Genomic DNA, 26,650 nt, shown 5'->3' with positions numbered 1-26,650 from the left:
TCCTGCCGCTCAACTCCTTTTCCACCCGCACCCGGCCGAGCCAGCGCGCACCTGTAGAAGGACCACTTGAGGAGAAAGAGCTTAGCCGCCTTGGGGAAGCCGGCGCTGCCCTGGTAGGGCTTGAGCACCTGGCTCACCACGCCGTCCAGCCAGGCCGCCCATTGTTCCAGTGAGTTCTGCTGCTGAAGCGTCACTTTGAAGTCCTGTTCCAGCCGCTGCACTACGCGGTCCTCGCAGCGGCACACCCACGAGGCCTGCTCCTGCGATACAACCGGCAGACACCCGCGGCTCAGCCGCCGCCGCCGCTGCCACCGCCCATGCCCCGCTGGGGGCCGGGCCTGGTCGTCTTGCATTCGCTTGCCCCGCCGCGCTCACCTGCACGTTGGCGAAGTCCACGCGGTTGAGATCGCTCAGCATCTGGTTGATCTGCGCGGTGTTCTGCAGCACAGCGCGCGCCGCCTGCGCCAAGTGGTTGAGCGATGTGTAGCGCCGCAGTGTCTGCGCGAAGGCGCCAGCCGCTGCCACCTGTGGGGCCCAGGGCTTATGGCTTCCGTGGAACCCACACCCCCCACCGTTCCCTGTGCCACCCACTGTAACCTCTCCTAGCCTGTTTCTTTCTCCTAAAAGGGAGGGATGTACCTTGCTCCTTTTGTTGGGAGATCAAAGGCTTGGGATTTTCAAACTTTGGGTGTCCACCCACCCAAAAATGTGTCCAAAAAAATGAATGTATTGTCTGAACAGCATTATATTTTTAAATTAAAGGACACAAGAAAAACTTGGAAGGCACTGCCCAGAAAGGGCATTGCTTCATAACCCTTTTTTTTTTTTCTTTTTGAGGGCCACATCCACGGCATATGGAGGTTCCCAGGCTAGGGGTCCAATAGGAGCCACAGCCATAGCAACGCCAGATCCCAGCCGTGTCTGCGACCTACACCACAGCTCATCCCAATGCAGGAGCCTTAACCCACTGAGCAAGGCCAGGGATTGAACCTGCAACCTCATGGTTCCTAGTCGGATTCGTTAACCACTGAGCCAGGACAGGAACTCCCCATAGCCCTTTTTATTTTTTTTAATTTTTATTATTGTTGATTTACACTGTTCTGTCCATTTTTGCTGCTTCCATAACCCTTTGTTTCATTTTGTTTGGATTATTGTTCCCTTGAATGTCAGCTCCAGGAGGGCTGGAGTTTTTTTCATCTTGGTCATCAGTGGGCTCCTGGCACTTAGAACCAAGCTGGGCACACAGTAAGTGCTCAATAAGTGTGTTTGGAATAAGTGAATGCATATGTAGGTCTTACCAGTTCTAAAGGGCTCCCCTGGGGATTCAGCTTTTTAAATCTGTCCACAGTTCCCCTACCCTGGCCCTGTGTCCAGCACACCCAACGGTCATTCTTCAGACATCCAGTTCTGTTTATTTTGTTAGCATTTTAAGGACTTAAAAATTTTTTTAATTAATTTTTTCCTCAAAAGCAAGCACACCCCATATAATTGTTCACATCTTGGTAGTAAGTGAATGTGCAGTGTTGATGAAGAGGGCTATTACTCTGTTTCCTTATAGATGTCTTTTTTTTTTTTTTTTTTTTAAGATTTTATCTCTTTCTGAACACCCACAGCACTTTCTGTTAAAGCTGTCTGAAGAGAGCTACTTCAAGTTTGTTTTTTAAGAGGCTGTGTTGCATACAAAAATACCACAGACAGGTTGTGTTTTAGACGTGGGCACCTGAGGAAACTGGGTTGTAAAGGCAACGCCCAAAACTCACTCTGAGGGGACACACATGGGGACAAATCTTACTGCCTCTGTCCAGTAGAGGAGACTGAAGCGCCTAGCCCCCAGCCCCCTAGCCAGGAGGGAGGGGTTGGGCTGTGGGCCCAAGCTGGCCCCTTGGCACCCCCTCACCCTCTCACCTTCACCCGCAGCATCTCTTCGGGTATGTTCACCATGGCGTGGGTGAGCCAGCTCTCCAGGCTCTTGGCAAAGTTCCGGATCGCTTGGGTCAAGGCACCTGTGGACGGCAGTAGGGGCTGGTCAGGACTCAGAGTGGGGGTGAGGTGGGGGGACTGGGAGCCGTGCACTCACTGGGGATGGGCCGCAGCACGTCGGGGATGAGGATCTCCACCAGGCCCTGGTACAGCACGTTGTCACAGTGCTTGGTCCACTGGAGCACGGGCTCAAACTTGGAGAGGAGCACCAGGCTGGCCTTGGGCAGCCGCTTCTCGGCCTCATCATGCCTGTGGGCACCCACCCCATCCCAGGGTCACAAGGACATACCATGGTCCTGTACACAGGTCAGAAGGGCACAGCACCTCCACCCCACCCTGGGGTCAGGCAGGTACTCCCTGCCACTGGAAAACTCCGCTCCCCGCCCTCACTCAGAGGCACTCACACGGCCAGCGGTGGCGCCTCACTGGGCTGGCTGAGGTTGTACCTCCAGAAGGTTTTCCACAGCGTTTCTACCAGGGTGAACTGCAGGTTCACCATGACATCAACGATGGCCTGTTGGGGAGGCTGGATGCTGCAGGGGGCCGAGGGGCAGCATGTCCCTCCCTTGCCCCAGCCCACTGCCTGGGTGCCCTACCTCACAGTGTTCCCGGTACAGGACCTGGAAGGCCTTGATATCCCCAGGCCCGACGCCCTCAGGCAGCACTTTGCCCTGGAGGTCGAGCTCTGAGAAGTCAGGGAGGCTCCTTGAGGCATCTGGGGGCAGAGAAGACACCATGAGGCCATTCATTCCCCCACCTGCCTGCCCCCTGGAGCCTTGTCCTAGAATCCTATTAAAATTGGCAACAATTTGCTACCAGGTGGAAGCTCCCCCATGTGCAGTGGGGGCGGAGAGCTTTGGGGAGGGCCAGTGAACCATCTGCACACTCACTGGGGGCCACAGACCCTGCCTTAGGTCCCCCACCCCAGAGTCCAGGGAACCCTCACCCAGAAACTGCTGGTACTGCTGGACCTGGGCACTGATGTCCGACAGCCCAGTGGCCTGCTGTGGCCCCACGGCCACACCATTGGTCATGCCCTCCATCTTCTGAATGGGTTTGAGCCTGGAGAAGGGATGGGCAGGCAATTGGAGTGGGGATGGGCCACCATGCCCTTCCCCACCCACCTGCACAGAGCCAGCCCCGCCCTCCTACCTCTGCTTCTGTGAGAAGGGTTGGCCCCGCATGGCCATGTGCTGCTGGTCCTCCATCAGCCGCAGCAGGGGCGAGCTGGCCTTGATGCGGAGGCCATAGTAGTGGTACTTGGAGTTGCCCCTGGGAGGGTGGGAGGCACAGGGTGAGGGCTGGCTGGGGGTGGCCCCTGGTCATCCACCAGGAGCTTCACATCACTCCAACCTCCTCTCTGCTAAGGGGACAACAGGAGCCGAGACCCATGTTCCACAGAGCAGGGGGTGTTGGGCTGAGGAAGCACAGGGACTGGGGGTGCCAGGGGAGGCTCCCACCTATAGAGGAGCTCTGTGAAGACAGGGCCAGCATCAGAGGCACAGGCACTTAGCAGGTATTTGCTGACAGTCATGACATGGTGCCAGGTGCTACTCTGAGCCCTTAAGCACCTACGAATTCACGTGTTCCTCATCTCTCCCCTATGAAGGGTGTTCCTAGCATCCTGGATTGACAGATGAAATGGAGGCACCAAGAGATGCAGTACTCTGCCCAGGTTCTGCATGCACGCATGCATGCATAAATGAACGAGTGACACCTGAGGCCTAAGCTGGGCGCTGGAACCAAGAGAAGAGCAGGGGTCAGCCCTGAGAGGCATGAGGGGGTCCTGAAGGAGAGGCAGAGAAGGGTGGGTTCTTGGGAAGGGTCCTTGCTCCTTCCTACGTGAATGCACTGACTCACAGGCCCTGATTAAGCACTGACTGTGTGTAGCCCCCGCACTCTCAAGGGATGTCTATTTCGGCATTGGAAGACAGATCTGAGACAAGAGAAGTAACACAAAAGGCATGCTGAATGGTGCTGCGTTCTAAGGAGGAAAATAAGAGGGGGTGGATGTCAGGGAGGTGGGGAAGGCTTCAGTTTTAGTTAAGGAGGCAGGGGAAAATCTGAGTCAGGAGATGGAGAAAGGCACTCAAGGAAGAAGGCACAGCCAGTGCAAAGGCCCTGGGGTAGGAGCACGCGAGTGTCAGAGAAGCAGTGGAGAAGCCAGTGAGTGAGAGTAGAAGGGGGAGCCAAGGCCCTCGATAACTTAGAGTGGGGGTGGGCCTTGTGGCTGCTGGGGGCTGCTGGGGGCAGGTGGCCCCACCTGGTGCCGAGACGTCGGGTGCGCAAGCCCATGAAGACAGAGCGGATGAGCTTGCCAAAGGAGGCGGCATTGACAGGCTCCAGCTTCTGCTCCTGGCAGTGCAGCAGGTAGTGGCAGTAGAGGGTACTCCGAGGCAGGCTCACGCCCTCGGCTGTCTCATAGTTGTCCAGAAGCCACTGGACCTGGGGCCCAAGGGGAGGAAACAGAAAAGTGCTCAGAACTGTTTCCACGTCTTAAGTGCTCTCTCTATTTATTTCCGATTGTGATCTTGATAAGCACACTGGAAGGCAAGTCATATCACAATCCCCGGTGGGAACCAAATCCGATGGAACACTCTAGAACTGCCCTATCCAAATCAGTCACCACTAGCCACAGAGAGCTATTTGAATTAATCTATGCTCAATGGAAAATGCCAATGTCAAAAGGTCACATGAGGTATGAGTCCATTCAGAGAACATTCTCGAAATGACACTAGAGAAATGGGGAACAGATTCATAATCACTGGGGGTTAGGGATGATGGGAAGGAGGCTGGCAGGGATGACTATAAAGGGTTAGTAGGAGGGAGATCTTTGTGGTGATATAACGGTTCTGCATCTTGACTGTGGTGGTGGTTTCCCAAATCTTTACATGTGACAAAAAAGACACAGAAGCAGACACCCACATTGTCCCAATGTCAGTTTCCTGGTTAGACACTATACTACAGATACGCAGAATGGAATTAGTGGGGCAACCTGTGTGAAGGGTCCACAGGGATCTCTACTATTTTGCAGCTCCTATGGTTTTATAATTTTTTCAAATTAGTTTTTTGGGTTTTTGGTTTTGTTTTTGTTTTTTGCTTTTTAGGGCCAAAGCTGCGGCATATGGAAGTTCCCAAGCTAGGAGTCAAATCGGAGCTACAGCTGCCAGCATAAACCACAGCCACAGAAACATGGGATCTGAGGGACTTGTGCGACCTACACCACAGCTCCCGGCAATGCCAGATCCTTAACCCACTGAACAAGGCCAGCGGGATTGAACCCCCATTCTCATGGATACCAGTCGGGTTCGTTACCTCTGAGCCACAGTGGGAACTCATCAAATTAGTTTTTTTTTTAAACAAAAAACAAAAACACCAACTCAACTCAGTTCCTGGGACCTTGAAACTCACATTTCAAGCCCTCATGTGGATAGAGGCCTCTGCACCAGCAGCACAGACAGAACACTTCCATCACTGGAGAATGTTCTATTAGACAACACTGTTCTAGCAAAGCATGTTTTCAGGAGCCATTAGGAGGTCATGAAACCAATTAATGTGTGTCATGACTAGCATTTATAAAAAACAGACTAGAGGAGTTTCCACTGTGGTACAGCAGGTTAAGAATCTCACGTTGTCTCTGTGATGGTATGGGTTTGATTCCTGGCCTGGCACAGGGCATCAAGGATCCGGCATTGCCCCAGCTATGGCATAGGTCACAGCTGCAGCTCGGATTTGATCACTGGCCCAGGAACTTCCATATAATGCAGGAATGGCTAAAAAAAAAAACAAAACACCAGAAGCCAGGCTGCATGGTTGCACGAGAGAGGACCTGGCTTCTGTGAAAGCTTCCATCTTGGTTATGGGGTCCTCAATGAGTCACCCTGGGAGAGGGCAGTAGTTAAAAATGAGGAGAAACCATTGCTTCAGACCCAAGCTCCAAGAGGACAAGGACCACCCAGGGACTACCCACTCACAGTCACAGAGTTGTCAAGGGGCCCAGTCAGGGTTAGGATCTAGGGCTTGTCCACAGAGCCGCCTCTGGGTTATCATGCTGCCTTGCTCCAGGCAGCTCCTCCATGGTGGTGCCTGTCTCTCCCTTCCCTTGCTATCTATTTGCCATCACCAGTTACTATCAGAGTAAATGACACTTCTTGGGTAAGAGCTCCAAGAGCTTCATGCATACTAGCTGAGGCCCAGAGAGGCTGAGTTCCATGTCTGAGGCCACCCAGCAGGGATTCAATGCCAGGCCATCTTCAGCTGAGCACCCTGGCACCAGGCGCCTGCTGATGGGGGCCGGCAACCACCACCCACCACCTCCACCAAGGTCCCCCCCACCCCCACCTCCTCTGGGGCCTGGGTTGGCACTTACAGTGGCTGGTGAGGCACGGGTGGTGTGGGAGTAGGACTGGCTGGCACTGCCCAGCATGTAGCCGCCTTGGATCACATAGGTACCAGCTCCGCTGCCACTGCTGCTGCCGCCACCACTGCCGCCACCACCACCACCCCCGCCTCCACTGCCGCCGCTGCCGCTGTTGCTGGCTGCACTCCCACTGCTGGTGGAGCTGGCAACAACCTGGCTGCCAGACACGTACATGGGCACAGAGCCACTGCTGGCCACTGCCTGGGAGGTGGCAGGTGTGCTGACCTGGGCAGCTGTGCCCGCAGCCTCATAGTAGCTGGTGCCTGCCGTCTGTGTGTACAGAGGTGTCTCAGGGTAGGGGTAGGTGCTGGAGCGGCTGCAAAAGAAGTAGAGGGAGGGAGTCAGGGGACAAGAGCTGAGTGGCCAAGGGGCATGACCAAGGAGGGTACTGTAGTAGGGGGGCCTACCAGATGGGGAGCAGGAAGCAATAGCCCCATGCACTGGACCAGTCATCATCCCAAGTGCTTGATAGGTAATTTTTCATTTAACTCTCAAATTGGTCTCTGCTTTAGACTTGGGGGGCCCCACTTTAGACGTGAGGAAGTGGAGCTAGAAGGGCTAGGTAACTTATAATAGATCACACACTTCACTCAATCATAAAAAGAACTGTTGAGGAGTTCCCATGTGGCTCAGTGGGTTAAGGATCTAGCGCTGTCACTGTGGTGGCTCAGGTGGCTCCTGTGGCATGGGCTCAATCCCTGGCCCAGGAATTTCCAAATGCTGAGGGTGTGGCCAAAAAAAGAACCAGTGAGTGCCTGCTACATGCTTGGCACTGTTCTAGGTATGCTGGACCCAATACTGAACGAAACAGAAAAGACTCCAACCTGGAGAAGTTAACATTCTGGCCAAAGGAGAAGCCAAGTGCAAAGATAAATCAAGGATAGCGTGGATGGTGGCACAGACAAGGTAGATGAGGCGGGACATGGGTGCTGGAAAAGGGGGAGGCTCTACTTTTTCTTTTTACAGCCACACCTGCGGCATATGGAAGTTCTCAGGCTGGGGATAAAATCAGAGCTGCAACTCGGGATTCAAGCCAAATCTTCAATCTACACTACAGCTTGCAGCAATGTCAGATCCTTAACACACTGAGCAAGGCCAGGGATCAAACCTGTATCCTCAGAGACAACCTCAGGTCCTTAACCCGCTGGCCACAATGGGAACTCTAGGGGTCTCTACTTCTAAATCCAGTGGCCACCCTGAGGGGTTAGGCAGTGATGACCATAGGAGTGCAGATGTGATTGCCTCTGACCAGAGACCTATCCCACCCCAGAGGGTTCCCAGCTATCCCAGGACCTGCATCAGGGGACATGAGCTCAAGGCTGCAAATCACAGCAAGTGACTTTGGGGGGTCCATCTTTAATGGCATGTTAGGTTAAATGGTGATGCAGGAGTGAGAGAAGGTGAGGAAGGTCTTGAAGTCCTGTCAAAGAACAAGCTCCAGAGCATTCCATTAGGTGAATAATAGAGGCAGGGAAGAGGGTAGGTGGATGGTGCCTTAGGAAGAACAGGGAGGTTTATGCGGCAGTTCATATCTATACCTACCATCTGTGGGGGTGGAGGGCAGGGGATAAGCACCTCACCAGACATAGTTGGACAGAGTTTTGATTTCTGAGCCTTCTCAGTGCATTAGTGATTTAAAGAGAAATGTTAAAAAAATTTTAAATCCAGAAAGGGAGGGAGGCTGGCCAGAAGTGCCCTGGCTCAGATGGTGCTAAGGGAGTCGTGCAGGGCTCTGGGGGCAGCAAGGAGAGGAACTGGAGTGGAGGTGTGGTCACTCCAGGTGAGTGACATCAGACACCAGGAAGCAGTTCTTGATCACTATGCCCCAGTTCACATCAGTCCACATCCATTGCACGAGTGACACAGAGTGTGTGACCTGAGCCAGCACTGGTAAGTGCCCCCGGTCCCTTCCTCGGCAGGGACCATAGCCAGCCTAGCACCCCACTTGGAACATGTGCTCCCTGAAAATATCACTTCTGTAGCTATTTGCTGAATGACTGAAAAAATGAATGTGTATCTCCAAGGACAGAGGCCCAGGGGCTGTGGCTTTGCTCAGGGTGGGGATCCAGGCTGGCAAATGGCTGGGAATGTGGTAACCACCCACAGTGAGGGAGAGACGGAAGATCCAGGGCCCTCAAGAACTTTACATAGAGCAAGAATCCCCTTCCCTCCCCCGTTTTTAGCTGCATCTGTGGCATATGAAGTTCCCAGGCCAGGGATCAAATCCGAGCCACATCTGCAACCTATGCCACAGTGTCGTCCTGGAGCTGCTCTGAAAAGCTCAAGTTTAGGACAGGCACCCAGGCCATCTGTTTCAGAAACAGACACTCTCAGGGGGCTTTACTTGCAGGACAAACCAGCATCAGCAAAGTTCCAAGTTTACAGATAGTGTTTAAGGGGAGCATCAGTCTGAGCACACCTGAGACAACAGAAATGACACTCAGACCTGAGTCCATTTTCCTCTTCCTCCTCCCCTGCTTCCCCCGTGGGCAGGTCTGTGGGGCTAGATGATACCAAAGACAGTTGTAGGGCTAGAACATGCTGCTTCTATTTCTAAACAAAGAAAAGGAGTAACTTCCATTCTAAGAGTATCGATGGGAGGAAACAAAGATATGGATCACAGCATCCCCTCTAGGGCAGGGTTGAGGGTCGGGAGTGAAGGAAATTTCTTTTTCACTGTTTAACATTCCCTATTCCTTAGAAAGTTCCGTCTTGTAAAAATTAAAATGTTTTTTTCTCAAAACAACAACAACAAACCTCCCACCTGACTCCAAAGCCCTAAGCTATGCTGGAATGCTTTTCCCAACTTGCCAGGGTACTCCCTCTGCTTTGCATTTTTCCTGGTGACTGCTGGCTGTCCTTGAGGAGCATCCACCATCTGATCTGTCACCTGAGGCCTTGAAGCCTGGCTGATCTGCTAGGGGGTGGGGACTCAAGTCCTGGGGGGTCCCCAGCGGACCTATGACCCTCCTTCTATCTCCTCCCCCAACCCCCTCCCCACTCACATGGCACTGGCTGTGTAGCTGGCATCGCCGCCCTCCACATACTGCACTTGGCTGGAGTACACGTGTGGGACCGGCACCTGCTGGAGCTGCTGCACCTGGTGTGGGAGGAAGGGTACGCAAAGGGTCAGGGGTGGGCCAGCTCCTCGCCTTGCTTCTAAAGGTCTGGCAGCAGCTGCCAAAGCTTGCCGGGACACGCAGCTTCCCAGCTGGAAGACTGCACTTCTGGGCCCTCTGAACAACCTGGATGGGGACAGGGCTGGGAATCAGGCACAACTGTGTCAGAAGCCAGAACTGTCTGTTTGGGCTGAGAAGAGCAAGGGCAGGGCCTAAGGTGAGGTGGGCAGAGGGGACCCCAGACAGGGTCCTACCGTGGGCATGAAAGATGAACCCCAGGGGCAGAGCCAGGTTCTGCTAAAGGGCTGTCACTAAAGCCAGAACCTGGAACTACAGTCAAGGTCTCAGGGTTGGAGCCTGCAGCAGGAAGGGACCCCAGAAGTGGTGCACAGGACGCTAGGGGCGGAGCCGGGGCAAGGGGTGGAGGATGGGGCACCAATTGTGGGCCTCGACCTGGAACAACTGACAAAGCGTTAGGGGCGGGGCCTGAGCTCCCCACTCCAGTCTGTAGGGGCGGAGCCTGGGACCTGGAGCTCGCTTGGGGGTGGAGGGGAAATGGGTGAAGTTCAGAAACGGATCCCCAGACCAGCCCAGTGGAGGTGGGGCTCTGTGGGGGTCTATGGTGCCTGCGGGTAAGGGCGCGGGCCGGGGCCGGCGGATCCCGCCCCCGCCCGCCCGTGCGTGCGTCCGCCACCTACTTTGAGGGCCGTGGCGGCCGTGCCGAACACTAGCACCTGGGGGACTCTCTGGATCCTGACCCTCTGGTCGGGGCTGGCTCGGGCCGGGAGCCCGGGTAGTGGCTCGAGGACCACTTTCTGTTGCGGCAGGAGCAGGTGTGGGGGCAGCACGCCCACCAGCTCCACCCACTGCTCGGCGCCTGTCTCGTAATGGGGCGGCGGCGGCTCGGGGCTGCCTAGATGCTGGGCCTCGCCGCTGCACGCGGGCGGGAGCGGCGGCGGCGGCGGCTCCGAGGCCAGCACGCCCGGCCCAGGCCCAGGCGTGGGCGGCCGGGGCGGCGGCTCCGGTGGCGGCGTGGGCCGGGGCTCTTGCTGCTCTGCCTTCCTAGCGGGTAACTGACTGCCTGAGCTCTGGAGGACAAACAGAGACACTGGGGGGTCACCGGGGACGGCCGCGGGCGGGGCTCCAGGCCTCCACCGCCCACCAGGCTGCTGAGTTCAGGCAGCAACCTGACCAGAAGATCCCCACCCCATGTCAGGGAGGAGAGAATGGAGATCTCTCTCTTCTGCCAGGTGCCGGAAAGAGCGTGACCCGGTCCGTGGCCCACTGCTAGAGGTGGAACCCAAGGCGAGGATATCGTTCTGAACCTGCCTCCCCGCCCCCCGCCTCCCCCCAGGGTAGCTTAGCTCCCTCCCTGGGGCCTGCACCCTCCAGAGCCCAGCCTGGGCCCAGCCCCAGTTTGCCCAGAGGTAGGTGGGGGAGATACACACCTCTTGAGCCACATGGACTGGCTGGAGCCCTTGCACTGTGAGCTGCTGCACGGGGCCAGCTTTGGGCACCTGTGGAGTGGCCTGGACCACGGACCTCTGGGGAGGGAAAGGCAAGTCAGATGATGGTGATGATGGCTGCCCACCTGTCCCTAAACGCCACCCCTTGCCCACAGGAACTCATGTAAGCCTTATGGCAGCGCCCTAAGGCAAGAGGCTGCCATTCTCCAGCTTTTTGCTGCCAGCCCTGCACCAGGTGCCCTCCAGGCTCAGTACCATGTTGATTCTGGGCGCAAAGTTACAGGTGTGGAACCCAGACTCAGGAAGGTGAGGCTGAATGGAGGAGGACTAAGAGTTGAACTTGGGACTGACTGAGGGATCCCTGTTCTCCACCCCCATCCCTAAATGTGTTATCCTGTACCCCCATACCTGTGATGCTAACTGTCCTCACTTCCATGCTATGGCGGGGATGCTGGTATTACCCTCAGGGCACAGAGTGAGGGATAGAGGCTGGGAGGTGGGAAGCTGCTGGGTGAGGGGGCCAGGACTCGAACCCAGCCTAGAGCTTCAGAAGGGCTATAGTGCCAGGCAGAGAATGTCTGAATCCTTTGGCGTGGGGTTTCTGCTTTCCTCCAGGGAAAGGGTCTATGGCTTTCATCCAGTTTTCCGAGGGATTGGGAACCCCCCAACTTGAGAGGTAATGAACAGATGGCAGACAACCCTTGCCTCTTAACCTGCTCTCTGCCCTGGCTGGCAGCTCAGAGTGAGGCTTCCTCCTGAAGTCTGGGCATGGATTGGGAGACTGAGGCCTCTCCCTGCACCCCTTAGGGGTGAGCCAGGATTTGGCCTTGGGGTTTCCTCCAGGCAAATGGGCCCAAAGAGGCCAAGGTTGTTTCTTGAAACTCGAAATTTCCAGTGCCTGTTCAGCATTAAGATGTATTCCACAAGGATATATTTCATCCTCACAGCTGCCCCAACCACCCCCTGCTTCCAGGCCTCCAGGGCAGAAGCCATTATTTAGACATGGAGTCTGGAGAGAAGCAGAGGTGCTTGCCAAAGGCCCAGGTGGGGCTGGACCCCCATTTGCTTGTCTCTCACAGGCCTTCCCCATTGCAACTCCCACGGACAGCCGAAGGAGGATGCAGAGGCCGCCTGGCCAGGATCCCTCGCCCCTGCCACTGCCCGCCTTGGCCTGGCACCTCTTGGGTGACGGGGACACTCTGCTGGGCGCCGTGGACTTGCAGCTGCTGCGGCACCGTGCCCGTGGGGGCCCCAGCCGTCTTGCTGGAGGAGCTATTGGCCTGCACTGGCGACCGCTGCAAGGGAAGGAGACACGGAGTGTTGTGTGCAGCAGCCGGGCCCTGACCAAACCCTGCTTGGGAGGGCTGTCCTGAAAGCAATCTGCGGAGGGCAGCAGCCAGCCGGGATGTATCCCAGCCAGCTAAGCTGGTAACCATCCCATGCATCCAAATGCCTGGTCCCTACCACCACCCCAGTCATTCTGGGGCAGAGCCCAGGGTTCAGCCCAGAGATGCTGGTGGGACACCTATCTTCCCCCTCGAAGATGGCTGGGACTCTAGCCTCATTCAGAGGCTACCCGCTGCCTCCGTAATCAGATGGGCTGCAGCTCTGAAGTGAGACAGGGTAGGTGAGGGGGTCCCCACTTTCTAGATGAGTTGCTGGGGCACCAATGGGAAGGGACATGTGCTGGGCTGCACAGTTGTGGTGGTGGTGCCAGGTGCTGACCCTAGGTGGGCTGCCTACAGAGCCTGTTAACTCTGGGCTGTGCTTCCACAGCAAGCAGATGGGCAGTGGGTATCATTAGCTCTCTCACGCATAGAAAATCCTAGGCTGGAAGTTCTCCTTGGTGCAGCAAGTTAAGGATCTGGCAGGGCTGCAGCTGTGGTGCAGGTTGCAACTGTGGCTTGGAAAATTCTACCAGGCTCAGAAGGCCCTTAGGCCCTGCCCAGAGCCCCCCAGGACTAAATGGTTGAACCAGGGATCTGACCTCAAGCTCCAGATGCTGACACCCATACTCCTGGCCCCCCCACAGCTCGCCTGTCTCCATATCCTTGCTGGTGTTCAGAGGTCCCCAGAATCCACCCTGTGGTGGGAGGAGGAACCTCTGCCCACCCTGTCGAGGGAAGAGGGACCCACTTTGCCTCTTGGGATGCAGTGCCCAGAGCTGGGGCTTCTAGGCCCATCTGGACCCAGGGGAAGAAGCTGCCTCCTCCTCCTGGAACCAGACTCAGCTCAGAGCCAGCAGGGCTGAGAATCTGGCAGCCGAGCAGCCCCATCCAGGGTCAACGAGAACTTTGGAGGGGTGAATCCTCACCCCTTTGGGGAGAGGGGTAGGGACAATAGCCAAAGGGGCCACCACCTACCTCAGGGGGTGAATGCACCTGCTGGGTGCTATGCACCGTCAGGGAGACCTGACCACCCTTGCCGCCCGGGGCTGTGCTCTGCACCACCAGACGCTGCGTAGGGAGAGCCTGGAGCCAGAAGGGAGAAGGACCACAGTTCACTGACAACAGCCTGTATGATTTTAATGAGCTGCAGTCGCTCCCCCACTTCACAGAGGGTGACAGTGAGGCTTGGGACCAGCAGAGGTACTTGCCCCAGGTCCTGGAGCCCAGAAGTACAGGGCCAGAGTTTGTGTCCAGGGAGCCTGGCTCCAGAGGCTGACAGGAGTTTGTCCCAGCCTCTGCTGGGTTCCTGGCACCTGGTGTGCAGCCTTCGGGGAGAGACCACCCCGCACTCAGTCCTTGTGCTGGCTATGGGGTCTTGGGTCCTGACCAACTTTGGGTCCTCTGCTTTGGGACTTGGGGGCTGGACCCACAAGCCACATTTGTTACTGTCAATCCCCAATTCTCTCTGTTAAGAGGCTTGTGCCACTACTTCTTCCCCAGTGGGCCCTGATGGACATGGCCTCACTGGCTGAGTTAACAGGTGGGGCAGCCTCTGGAGAGGCCCCATGTCCTTGATGATGCTGAGGGCAGATCCCAGTAGGCTACAGGGGTTGGTTCTGGATGCGGGAGGGAGGGCGGGGGGGAGCCTTACCTGCTGGGGCACCGGGATGTTGGTGAGCTGGAGGGGTGACACGTGGCCTGGCTTGGCCTGCACGCTCGTCTGGACCAGCAGCCGCTGAGGAGGGAGGAGGAAGAACCTGAGCCACGCCAGCCTCCCCAGGGATGGGGGAGTAGCAGCAGTGAACATCTTGATAAGAACAGGGGAGCAGATGGTTCTGGCAGCAGGACGTGGAGGGGAAGCAAGGTACCCGAGGCCACAGCCCCATGGCCCCCCTCAGGTGCCCTCTCTACCCGCCCCTGGGGGAGGGGTGTGTCCTACCTGCTGGGTGCCCTGCACCTGCTGAACCACCTGAGTGGGGACTCCAGTCTGGCTGGCCGTGGAGCCTGGGCTGGCCTCTGACACAGTCTCACTGGCCCGCATGGCACCTTCTGTGAGGAAAGGTCACCAGGTCAGCTCTGCCTGCTGCCCCTACCCCTACCCTGAGCCTGAGCCCATTGGGATGGGATGGTACATCCTGAAGCCAGCTCTGGACAGGGATAGGCCTCTCCAAGAAGACTGCCTGGCCCCTGGCCAGCCCCAACGCTGCCCACTGGGGTTGGCTAGGGGCCACGCAAGGACCAGGAATCCTTAATTCCCAGAAGCGGCTTCATCACCACCCCTACCCTCATTGTCCCTAAGTCAGACCAGAAGGGGTGACTGAGAAACCATGATGTAGGGGAGGCTCAGAGGGAAGGACCCCTTTCCCCATCGGCAGGACCCTGGACAGTAATTGATCCCACCCCCATTCCCCCCCACCCTGGTCCCAGCAGCCTTGGAAGGCATCGGGCTACCTTCCTGACATGACCCCTGGCTTCCCAGGAATGGAAGCTGGTCAGAGGAGCAGCTGCAGAAGGTCTCATTGCCCTACAGCTGAATACCCCCTCCCTTTCCACTGTCCCAGCCTCCCTGGGGGCAGCAGAGGGCTTGGGGCTGGGCAGGCAGGTACTCACGCTGACAGGCAGCCGAGAAGAGACAATCATAGAACATGGTGCCCCCCGCACCCCAAGCCCCTGCTCCCCTCTGTCCAGGGGAGCCCGTCTGGCACTCCTTGTGCTCCTTGCCCACCTCTTTGGGAACAGCAGGGTGTGCAGCTGGCTTTATACCTGCAACCTTGAGGAGCTAATCCCCCCAGTGGATGCAGAGCTCCTGGCCGCCCTCTTGGGATAAACACTTCCCTTCCAGTGAGCACAGCCCAGGTAGGGCCTTTGCAGGGCTGGGGCCACACTGTGGGGTCAGGAGGGAGGCTGGTACCCGCAGATGCTATCAGGAAGGCTCAGGTCGAGTTTCAAGCACATCTTGCTAAGTGATTAACAGGGAGACTGGGGGAGGGGGGCGGTAAGGGGCGTGGAGGGCCAGGACGCCATCCACCTCACCCTCCCTATGTGGCCAGGTTGCTCCCAGCAGTTTCAGAGGCAGGGTGGGGATGGCTGCCCACACGTGTCTGCCCTTCCTCTAATGTGCTGCCAGAGGAGCCAAGGTCCCACCCAGTCCTGTCCCCTGGGGGCTCCTTGGCAGATCGGAGGGTGGTGGGCAAGGATCAATAAGACTAACTATAGCGCTTCCAGTCCCCCAGGCACTGCAATCAGGTCTTCCTGGGCAGCTGGAGATGGAAAGAACTTTTATTACCTCAGTTTTTAGACCAGGCAACAAAGACCAGAGGAGAAGTGACTTGCCTGAGGTCACCCAGCCAAGAACTGGCATTCCAGGACACTGGACCATGTCTGTGCCCACATGAGCCTCACACCATGCATAGAACCCACAGCCACATGTCAGGCCCAGGCTGAGGCCCCTGAGGCAAGTAGTGTGTGGACTTGGGTATGCATGTACAGGAGGAATGTGAGCTGGGGTCCAGAACATTCCTCTGGGGCTCAGCCTTTTTAGAGCAGGGAGCTCTGTGGGAAGCTCCTTGGCTGTATGGGAAGACATGCAGAAAGACCGGGACAGGACAGAAAGGTCATCCCAGGTAGAATCAAGGACCTCAGGGGCCACGTCTGGGGCAGAGCACATAAATGTGTATATGCTGGGTGTGTGGGAGGGTGGCCAGATGTGGGGCAGGGATTGCTCAGCCAGCTGCCTCTGCAGCTGATTCTGGGAGGCACTAATTCCTGTTTTGCTGGAATTGTCCTTCACATCTACTTAGGCCTCCCTGAACCGTGAGGGAGGAGGCCCTCACTGAGCCAGCTCTCTGGGAGAAACCTGAGAAAGCCCCAAGTCACGTGAGGAGCCCAGCACACCTGGGTGTCTATGGGGCACAGGGAGCTGGGAGAGCCCAAGGGACAGAGACTGAATGAGAAGACCTGTGGCAGGTTAAGCCCGGCTCAGGGTGGGCAGTGAGTGGGAGGCTGGCCCCAGCCACCTCCTAGGCTCCGGTGCTCTGATTAAAATGCCAAGGCTGATCCTTGAGTGGGACACTGAGGCCTGGGGACTTGCTGAGGTCAAGCATCTGCCTGGACAGGGAGACCCCGGGAAGCAGTCTTACTCATCTCTACCTCAAGGCCAGAACCCTCATCCTTGCCAGGTCAGGAGGGCACACCAGGCCACACCACAAGGAGCAGCAGGTGAGGTTCCTGAGTCTACTCTTCAGACAAGGGGCTTCCTGAGTGTGAGTCCATCTGCCTGTGGCCAACACGGGCCTCCTGCCACTGTGTCTCCCCCAGCTCTGTGTGTGTGTGTGTGTGTGTGTGTGTGTGTGTGTGCGCGCGCGCGCGCGCATGTGCGCACACATGCATGCATGCAGGGGAACACTGAGTCTGCACAAGCATCTACATCTGTGTGCAAACTCCATTCTGGGCGTATGCACAAGACCAGAGAGGGCCCCACTGTCTCAAGTCTCTGGTCAGGAAGCAGAGGCTGATTTCCTGTCCCTCGATCTAATGAGTGTCTCTTCCTCCCTGGGCCCCGCACTTCCTCATCGAGACCTACTCATGCCTCAAATGCCACGAGCTACTTGGGGGAAGATGGAGGGTGTCCTTAGAAGCTTGGCTCCAAGCCAGGGCCCAGTTCACCACGGACAACAGATGGGGCAGCCTAGCCCTCTCCCTCCCGATCCTTTGCTCCACTGATGATTTCGGTCAAAGGCTCTTTGGGGTGTGTGTGGGGGGTGCTATGGACTCCTGCTGCCCCCAGGATCCTGGGACCCTTGCCTGCCCCGACTTTAGTTTCCCTATTTATGCCTGGGGATGCCGACAGACACCCTCCACGTCCCTCTCCTGATCATAAGTCTTGTTGGACCCCCAAGGACTCCAAGAGAGAGAGAAGCATGGAAGAGAGGCTGGACATGATTCCTTCTTCAGCCCCACCCAATCCCCTTCCAGCAGGCTTGGTGTCACCTTCCTAGGGACGGCTGGCAGGCCCACAACACCTTTTTTCTGTCCGGATTTTGGATGAGAGTCTGGTGGCCTCTGAGGACAGGGATTTATGGATCTAGAGGATTGTTCCTAAGCTGGGAAATTTGAGCTTCCTTCTCATCACCTCCAAAGTCACCTTAGGGCAGAGCTCGCAAGAATCAGGCTAGATGAGCTGCTTCTGGTGCTGCTCCTGGCTGGCTTCCAGCCTGGGCTCCAGGTCTGGGTCCAGGGCCCCTCCCTCCCTACTCCCTGCGACTCCCTGGGTCCCTAGTCAGCTCAGATTGCTTCTGGCTCTGCAGGAGCCCCAGGCTCCTTGCTGCAGCCTTCGATGGTGTCAGTTACATCCCTACCTCCACCCTCACGACTGGCTCACATGGCCCAAAGGCCACCTTAGATAAAACAGACACTAACCTGGGAGAGGGTTATGGAGGAACCCTAGAAAATCACTGTGAGGGGCTGGGGGGGGGAGGGGTCAACGGAGCAGTAAGTTCAGTGACAGGGCGCAAAAGCCAACCTCCTCTTCCTCAGAACAAATCAAGGAAGCATTGCTCAGTAACCCTTCTGGGGACAGGCTGGCTCCTGCCAGAAGCAGGAGCAGAAAGGAAATGAAATTCCCCAGGACGACTGTGAAAGACAATGAAGCCACAGCCCAGCCGAAGAAGGAAGGCAGAGATTCACGCCAATAGCCAGTCATACCCACACTGCGACCCGTCCACACAGAGTGTCCCACAGCACGATGGGGGGGACAGGAGAGGTGGGGGGACAAAGGCTATATGACCTTTAAGCACTAGGGCCTCCCTGGGGGAATGCTGGGAGGAGCTGCAGAAGAAAAGGGGAAGAGAGGAGATGGACCGGGGCTTGCGGCGTTCTGAGGTTTGGAGCCGTGCCTCCATTCCAGACCCTCATTCTAGGGACCCTGGACACCTGAAGCAGCAAAATCCAGCACACAGGAGGTCCAAGGCCAATAAGATGCCCTGAAGGCTATAAAAAAAAAAATCTCCAGCGGTGACAGGCAAGCCCTTCTGCCTGCTCTTGGCTGCCCAGGGGCTGATAGGAGGTGAGGGCTGAGCTAGGTCAGACATTCAAGGGGGATGAGCCACCAGAATGTCTGGAATGGGACTGCTCCAGCCAGAGGGCAGAGGGCAACATAAGCGCAAAAGCCCAGAGATGAACTGAGCCAAGAAGCTTTGCAGAGAAATAGGAAGGCCAGCGGGGCTGAAGCAGGTATGTTAGGGGGCAGGTTGGTACCAGGTGGGGCTGGGCAGCAGCAGGTCTTGAAGGTCAGAGTCAGGAGGTTAGACATATGTCAACAAGGGCACAGGGAGTGTAGAGCTTTTAAAGCCCTTTCCTGTCCCATGGGGCGGCGGGGGGGGGGGTGGGGGGGAGAGAAATCACATCTCCTAGGGAGGGTCAAGAAAGGCCAGGCCAAGGTTTCTCAGAGTGCCCTCAGGGCCACCTGCCTTGGAATCAGCTGAGTTGAGCTGGAATATGATGATGGGACCTAATCTACAGTTGTCAAGAGGCTCCTTATGGCTGTGGTGGGGAGAGAATGGCAAAGGGTGTGAGCAGAGGCTGGACCAGGTTGGGACCATAGAGGTGGGAGAGGTGGCAGATTCCAGCTGGATTTAGGAGGCAGAGCCAAGAGGCCTTGCTTGCTCAAGGATTAGTAAGAGCGGAATCAAGGCTGACCCAGGCCAGGGGGTGATACTTACTAGAACAAGGATGTCTCAAAGGAGGGATTTGAAGATTTGAAGGGAAAAATTTAGACTTCTGTTTGGCCATCTGGTTTGGAAGGCCAGTTTGACCTAGTGGATGGGTCCTAGGTGGCTGGGGCTCAGGGCTGGGGCTCAGGGCTGGGGCTCAGGACTGAGGCCCAGGGTACAGACCTCAATGGGGGCATTGTCAGCTCAGAGGTGACATTGATAGCTGAGACACTGGACAAAGCCACCATGAAAGGGGAGTTACTGGAGCAGAGAGGAGGCCTCAGGCCTGACAGGGTCATTGCTGACAAGGTCAGGAAGATGAGGAGGGAACAGCAAAAGAGACTGAGAAGGGTGGCAGGGAGGCTGGCAGAGACCAGGGCAAGAGGGCATCTCTGAGAGGAGGGGGACCAGGAAGAGGAGACTGAGGGTGACCGGTATGTCAAGAGGAAAGTCGTGGGTGATCCTGACTGAGATGCTGAGGAGGGAAGGCATAGGCAGCTGAGGAGAGAGCATCAGTTCAGAGATCAGAGACAAAGGAAGAGAGGATGAATCTTTTGAGAAATTCTAACTTAAAGGGAAGAGAATCCAGCAGCGACTAAAGGGGGTACAGGGCCTGGTGGGCCTGGTTAAAATGGGAGTTGCTGTGTCTTTGCAAGCTGGTGGAAAAGATCTGCAAGAGAGAGACCAAGTGATGAAGCTGGGATGACAAGTCCTGGAGGTGCAGCCTGAAACTGGCAGGGGGCCACTTCAGCCTTCAGCAGCGAGAACGCAGAGCTGGTAGGTGCAGATGGACCCAAGGAGCTGGGAGGCTGGCTGGGGTGATGGGTGTGGGGGGTTTCTTTTCATCATGTGATGAGGCTTTGTCCCCAGGGAGGTCAGTAGCAAGGTCAGGGGTCAAGAACACAAGAGTGAGAGAGGGGTGATGGAGGTGAGAGGGAAAGCAAAGGAGTGGGTTTCTCAGAGAGTGGGAGGAATGCTGGCGAGGGAATTTAGCAGGATCCCTGTTCTGCACTGAGAACCCTCTGGAGCTGTGTGTCCCAGTGACCCTGACCTTGGCCCGTCCGTGGCTTGGCCTCACTCAGTGCGCTCAGCTGACACTTACAGGCCATCCCTCCACCTCAGTCTATGCATCAAAGAGTCACTGTCCTGACTTCCTGTCATGGCTCAGTGGTAATGATCCTGATTGGTATCCATAAAGTTGAGGGTTCCATCCCTGGCCTTGCTCAGTGGGTTAAGGATCCGGCATTGCCATGAGCTGTGGTATAGGTCACAGATGCGGCTCAGATCTGGCATTGCTGTGGCTGTGGCTGGCAGCTACAGCTCCAATTTGACCCCTAGCCTAGGAACTTCCATATACTTTGGATGTGGCCCTAAAAAGACACACAAACAGGAGTTCCCGTCGTGGCGCAGTGGTTAACGAATCCGACTAGGAACCATGAGGTTGCGGGTTCGGTCCCTGCCCTTGCTCAGTGGGTTAACGATCCGGCATTGCCATGAGCTGTGGTGTAGGTTGCAGATGCGGCTCGGATCCCGCGTTGCTGTGGCTGTGGCGTAGGCCGGTGGCTACAGCTCCGAAGACCCCTAGCCTGGGAACCTCCATATGCCGCGGGAGCGGCCCAAGAAATAGCAACAACAACAACAACAAAAAAGACAAAAAAAAAAAAAAAAAAGACACACAAACAAAAAGAGTCACTGTCCTAAGCCCCTGTGTACCCCCACCCCCGGCCCTCCCTGAGGACCCCAAGGCTGCTAGGAGCCTCCAGGATACTGCCAGGGGCCCAGCTGCCCCTGTCCTGGTCCTATGGGGCAATGTCATTGGCCACAAAATTTTTTTTCTTTTTAGGGCCATACGTACAGCATATGGAAATTCCCAGGCAAGGGCTTGAATCAGAGCTATAGCTACCAGTCTACACCTCAGCCAGAGGAACACCAGATCCAAGCAGTGTCTGCAACCTACACCACAGCTCAAAACAACGCCAGATCTTTAACCCATTGAGCGAGACTAGGGATCAAATCCACATCCGCACAGATACTAGTCGGGTTCTTAACCCACTAGGCCACAACAGGAACTCCAATGGCCACAGATTTTGACGCTTCATTGTCCTATGGTCCTAAACGCAGTCTTGACCTGCTCTGTCCACAGCCCACCAGGACACCCTTAGGCTCTCCACCACTTCCTTTTCCACTCTGGAAGCCTCCTCTCCTTTACAAAGAGCACATGGAAAACCGCTAACACCCAGTGCTGTTCTGAGTTCCACCTTCTCCCTCAGGGGAGTGACCACCTATCCTGACCCTCTGCTCCCACTTCCCTCTTCTCAGCCCATCCCTATCCTGGAATAAGCAGGCGTGGGCAAGATGCTCTAAGCAGGAACCATGGGTGCCATGACCCAAGCTGCCTGGTCATTTGCTCCACAGCCTCAAGGGGTGGCCAGTGACAAACAGGAGCCCGTGGCCACATCACCTGTTCAAATGCCCACCCAAGAGCCCCGCTTGGCCTGAATATGGCCAAAGAGTGAAATGGGAGGGGAAGGGAAGCGATGCCTTCAGGCTTCTCAGCAGACATCCCTGAACCACAGCAGGGAGCCCCTCACGCATATCCAGGTGTTCAAGGCCGTCATGACCCCTTTAGGGATGACGGCTATGCACCCACACCCCTGTCCCCCCAGCCTTTGCAAACTAATTCCATGGCCCAAGCCTTCCTTCAAGTGACATCTTACTTGATGACAGAGACAGAAACCACTCTAAGAACTGGTAGGCAGGAGTTTGGGGACACAGAGGCCTCCCTGCTTGGCCTGACTACTTCCCTAGAGATGCCCCTCAAGTCCTCAAGTCCCACCTGGGCAAAGCTGCCCTTCTGGTGACAGGCCCAGTGAGAGTGGAAGGACATCGCCGTGCCCCCACATCCAGGATGCTAGGCTTCCCGAAACTCCCTTTGGAGGTGTTTGCAGAGTGCCCTGGCTCTGGGCACATGTCCACTTACCGGAGACGGTGACCACGATGTATTGCTGGGACGCCGGGGATGGGGCAGGTGCGCCAGCCGGCTGCGAGGGTGCGGGGGCAGCTGAGAGCTCTGTCACATACTGCTTCTGGCTGCCTGGTGGCTGTGCCTGGGGCTGGGGGCTCTGCAGCTCGGTGACATACTGGGGCTGGGGGGTGGCGGCAGTGGCAGGGGGCTGGGGTGGCTGGGGTGCCGCTGAGGGCGGAGGTGGTGGCTGGGGCTGGGGCTGTGGAGGTGCCTGTGGTGGCTGGGATGGTTGCGGGGCTGCCTGTAGCTCAGTAACGTACGCCTGTGTTGCCATGCCAACAGTGGAGAAAATGATAATAAATAAGGCTTTTTTTTTTTTTTTTTTTTTTTTTTTTTTTTGCTTGCTTGGGAAGAAGGTGGGGGGGAGGGAAAAAAAAAAAAAGGAAAAACAAGAATTAATCTACAGGCAGAGGAAACCAGGGACAGCTCCTGGCTCCCTAGAGACATGTTTGGATTCATCAGTAACTTAATTAAATCCTGAGGCTGGTGGCAAGATAACCAACCCATCACTGTAAGGCAACTGAACTTGGGCTTGGTCTGAACCTTCTCCACTCACCCCGCCCAGGACTCCTGCCTTCTCCCTTTCCAGCCTCCTGCACCTGGGGAACCCCTATGTTGGAGGGAGGCAGAACAAATTGTTCTCCTGAGGGCTCCTGCAGGCTGTGCACTGTACTGACTGCTTTCTTTATAGTATTTCATTTTAAACTTTACAACAATCACATTTGAGTTTGGGTTCCTTCTGCCAGCTGAAAAACTGAGGCTCAGAGAGGTTAAGGAGCTTGGCCCAGGTCATAGAGCAGGGAAGAGGCAGGACTGAGTCTGAACCTTGGGCATTCTGAGTACTTGACTAATCGGCTAATTGCTGAAAAAGAAAGTTGTGGGGAAAGCTGTCTCCCAGCCAGCTTGTGCCAGTTCCCTACATGGCCACCATCTGGGCTTGGGTTCTTGGCTGAGTATCATTCCCAGGGGGGTGCCAGACACAAGGAAGTTGTTTGAGTACAAAAAAGCCCCCTAAGCTGCTTGCGGCCACAGAAGCCAGGGCGGTTATGGGTTGTGACACTAGATGTGAGCTCCTCACTACAGAGGGCCCTTCAAGGGCCAGGGGCAACCAGGCTGGGAGCAGGCCCTGGCCAGAGGGCAGGCCCAGCAGCCGCTGCTGACCTCAGAATGGGGCCCACCTGACTAGGCAGAAGCAGTTTTTCTAGCTGATTGCTGAGTGAGGCTTGCATCCCTCTAGCTAAGCCCTGCCCCTTCATGCTAAGCTCCACCCCTCGCACAAAGCCCCACCTCAGCAGGGGTAGGCAGATGGTTTCCTGGCTTCTGCACCAATGAGCCCCCTCTCCCCAGCTCTGAGCATTTGTGGACAGTGAATGAAGGCAAGAGTGGTTAAAAGAAGTTCCAGCCCCCCCCACCCCCCACCCTGCCGCCGCCTTATGGCCTCTGCTGGCCCTGAAGGTGTTTGAGTGTAAGAGCTTTGCCTGAGGTCACCTGACCTGTTACCTTCAGAAGCATGGCACTCCAGACCGAATTAGAGGCCCTTCTGCATTAACCCTGCAGCAGCTGTGTGCCATAGTCAGCCACAGGGTGACTAAAAGTGAGATTTTTCAAGGGAAAGGAGAAAGAGAAAAACAACTGCTGCCTGTTGACCAGAAGCCCCAGGAGCACTTTGCCGTGATTACTTCCTCATAGCAGGCCCACGAGGGTATAACCACCATGCCCATTTCTCAGACGAGTGAGGTTCAGGGGTAAACTGCCCACACGCCTTGTGGCAACCAGTGAGCTAAGAATTTGAACCCAGGTCTCTCTGACCCTCAGATATGTGCTGGTAACCCCTAGCACCACTCAGGGAGTCAGGTACCAGGCTCATTTACTTCTCACAATCAGTAGATGGCATCTTTTCTGTTTTTCAGATGGGATCACCTGAGACCCACCCACTGGGGGTAATACCAATTGCCCAAGGCCCCTGATTGGAGCAGCAGAACTCAGAATGTGGAGCCCACCAGCCAGAAGGAGGCCTCAGGTCAGGCAGCACAGCGGTTCCCATACTCTTCATGGATCTCACTCCCTGGGGTTCTAGCCCCTTGGATGCTAAACCTAAGAAGAATCCAAGTCAGCAAGGGGTAAGGCAGGTGAGAAACAAGTCCTGGACTGGCCAATGCAGGACTTGGCTACCTCCAAGATGTGTGATTTTCAGGGAGGACGTCTCCTCCATGGGCCTCCACTGCCCCATCTCTGCAATGGGAGAACAGCAGGCCTACACTGCAGTGTTACTAAGGAGTTCAGCTGGATCATGTGGGCAGTGCTTGGCCAAGTGCCTGGTGCAGCATAAACACTTAAAAATGGCTCTGGTTACCATCATTGCCCAGGGCCCTTTAACAAGGCTTGAAGCAAAACTACAAAGCCTCCAGGCTCTGCCTCCCTGCTTTGAGCTATTGAGTACAATGGAAACAGGGGCTTCTCTCTGCATGTGGGTGGGTTCCTTGGGCTTGGGATAGGCTGGGGAGGGGCTGCAGGACTCCAATAGCTGGCATGAGCAGAGCTGGCAGAGTCCTGGGGCCACCTTCCCTGCCAAGCCTGATCATTATGGAGAGATGGACAGAGACAGGAGGAATGGGCCCTCGTCCAGGTTGTAGGGAGCTATCCTGGGCTTTCCCACTGGGCAGAATGGAAGCATGGCCTGCAAGGGACTCGGGCTGCAGGGGTAGCTTGCCCAACTGGAGAGGGAAGAGGCTACGGTATGCCATGTACCAGATGCCAGAGCAGACATCCTCCTCCAGTCCCCACTCTCCCCAAACTCCTTCCTGCCCGTATGAGAGGGACCCACCTCCTCATGCCTCCATACAACACTGAGTCCAAACTCTGGCCCAGATCAGGTGCTGGAGACACTGCAGCTCTGATGGGTGTCAGACCCACCTCAACATGAACCCTGGCCTGTCTCAATTGATGAATGTGTAACTGACGTTCCTCTGGGCCTCAGTTTCCCCATCTGTCACCTGGGGATGAGAATACCTGATTCACAGGGCTGCTGTAAAGATCCAGTGAGATCAGCCCAGCACCCAATAAGTGCTGAGAAGTGGAAGCTGCTACTGTTATTATTCACTCAACAAACATCCATGCCAGGTGGAGCTGGAAGGGGAAGAAGACAGACACAATCCTCGAAGCTCTTAGAAAGAAGTGGCAAGGGGGACTCTGACTCTGGTATTCATCAGCCTCACCTGGAGAGTTAGTTAAGTGCAGGTTCCTAGGCCCCACTGCCAGAGTCTGGGATGACCCTGGAGTCTGCTGTTTGAGCTAATCCCTTGGATGATTCTGAGACAAGTGGTATTAGAGGCACTGAGAAACACTGGCCTGGGCCCTCCCAGCCCTAGGAGAGCTGGTGCCTTGTGGCTCCTCCCACCATAAAAAGGCTTTAAAAGCTCCACACTTGCTGGTGCTTTCGCCTCCTCAGAAGTGCAAACCCTGCAGGCCTCCTCCTTTCTACTCAGGGGAAGGAAAATAGGCGATGAGACCACTAAAAAGCTGAGCTCACAAAGGGAAAGAGGAGATGAATAAAACAGTTAAACCAGCTTCCCTAGTGGAGACCTTATTGGCACTGTCACTGTTAGTCTCGGGAAAAACAATAGAGAATGCCAAGTTTCCCATAATTATTTCACCAGAGAACCCCCTTTTTTCTCCATTTGTGGAAGATGAGGTTAAGGAGAGTTCTGTAGGGTGTTCCCTGGAAAGGAATAAGTCACAAATATCTATACAGGATGCGGTACTTGCCATCTATTTGGGCATGAGACTCAGCAAACCTGTTCCTTAGCAATGAAACTGTCCCCCAAAAAGCACCAATGGCTGCACGTATCTTTAAAGCCAACACCTGTTTTTAGAGAATGTTTGAATCAATTCTTTAGATCAGAGGCTGGCAAATTTCTGTGAAGGGCCAGACAGTCCATGCTTTTGGCTTTGAGGGCAGACAGTCTATTGCAGTGACTCAACTGTCACTGGAGTGTGAAAGCAAACATAGATAATATGTAAACAAGTTAGTGTAGCTGCATGCCAATAAAAGTTTATTTCAAGATACTGAGATCTGAATCTCATGTAATTTTCACATATTACGATATATTATTCATGTCACAAAATAGCCTTCTTTAAAAATGTAAATATCATTCTCAGCTCACAGGCCATAAAAAACAACTGGAGGAATTCCCTGGTGGCCTAATGGGTTAAGGGACCGGTGTTGTCACTGCTGTGGCTCAGGTCACTGCTGTGGCAAAGGTTTAATCACTTCTGCATGCCACGTGGGAAAAAAAAAATCCTCCAAAATAGATGCTAAGGCTGGGCATTTCCCTCCATCTTCATCCACACCATACTAGTCTGGGCTGCCATCATCTCTCACCTGGACCCCAACCATAGCCTCGTCACTGGTTCCTGGCTTCACACTTGGCTCTACAGTCTATAAGATCCTTTGAAAACACAAACACTACAGTATCACTCCTCTCTTGAGAAGGCCCTACCTAAGGCTCCCCATCACAAAGAATAAATAAAATCCACAGCCCT

The 26,650-nt window shown here is 55.6% G+C and overlaps 1 protein-coding gene across 5 annotated transcripts in view; it reads right to left on the bottom strand.

Annotated features, from left to right (window-relative positions):
* Positions 1–26,650, bottom strand: part of RFX1 (regulatory factor X1) — a 31,993-nt gene that overhangs the window by 2,162 nt on the left and 3,181 nt on the right. The window contains exons 2-18 of one of the 5 annotated variants that reach the window (XM_021083704.1): positions 22,064–22,452; positions 14,313–14,422; positions 14,025–14,108; positions 13,349–13,456; positions 12,164–12,280; positions 10,968–11,063; positions 9,406–9,500; positions 6,350–6,716; positions 4,244–4,425; positions 3,133–3,252; positions 2,927–3,042; positions 2,577–2,695; positions 2,385–2,494; positions 2,078–2,229; positions 1,906–2,003; positions 376–525; positions 52–260 (exon numbers count right to left, since the gene is read on the bottom strand). In XM_021083704.1, coding sequence (XP_020939363.1) covers positions 52–260; positions 376–525; positions 1,906–2,003; positions 2,078–2,229; positions 2,385–2,494; positions 2,577–2,695; positions 2,927–3,042; positions 3,133–3,252; positions 4,244–4,425; positions 6,350–6,716; positions 9,406–9,500; positions 10,968–11,063; positions 12,164–12,280; positions 13,349–13,456; positions 14,025–14,108; positions 14,313–14,422; positions 22,064–22,382 — 2,552 coding nt within the window. In that variant the 5' untranslated portion in view covers positions 22,383–22,452. Of the gene's footprint in view, positions 1–51; positions 261–375; positions 526–1,905; positions 2,004–2,077; positions 2,230–2,384; positions 2,495–2,576; positions 2,696–2,926; positions 3,043–3,132; positions 3,253–4,243; positions 4,426–6,349; positions 6,717–9,405; positions 9,501–10,967; positions 11,064–12,163; positions 12,281–13,348; positions 13,457–14,024; positions 14,109–14,312; positions 14,423–22,063; positions 24,026–26,650 lie in introns of those variants that run through there. The other 4 variants (XM_013994672.2, XM_005661239.3, XM_021083705.1 and 1 more) reach the window with 4 other exon arrangements.

Source organism: Sus scrofa, chromosome 2 (assembly GCF_000003025.6).
Source record: "Sus scrofa isolate TJ Tabasco breed Duroc chromosome 2, Sscrofa11.1, whole genome shotgun sequence".
Taxonomy (NCBI): domain Eukaryota; kingdom Metazoa; phylum Chordata; class Mammalia; order Artiodactyla; family Suidae; genus Sus; species Sus scrofa.
This window is presented reverse-complemented; position numbering and strand designations above follow the sequence as displayed.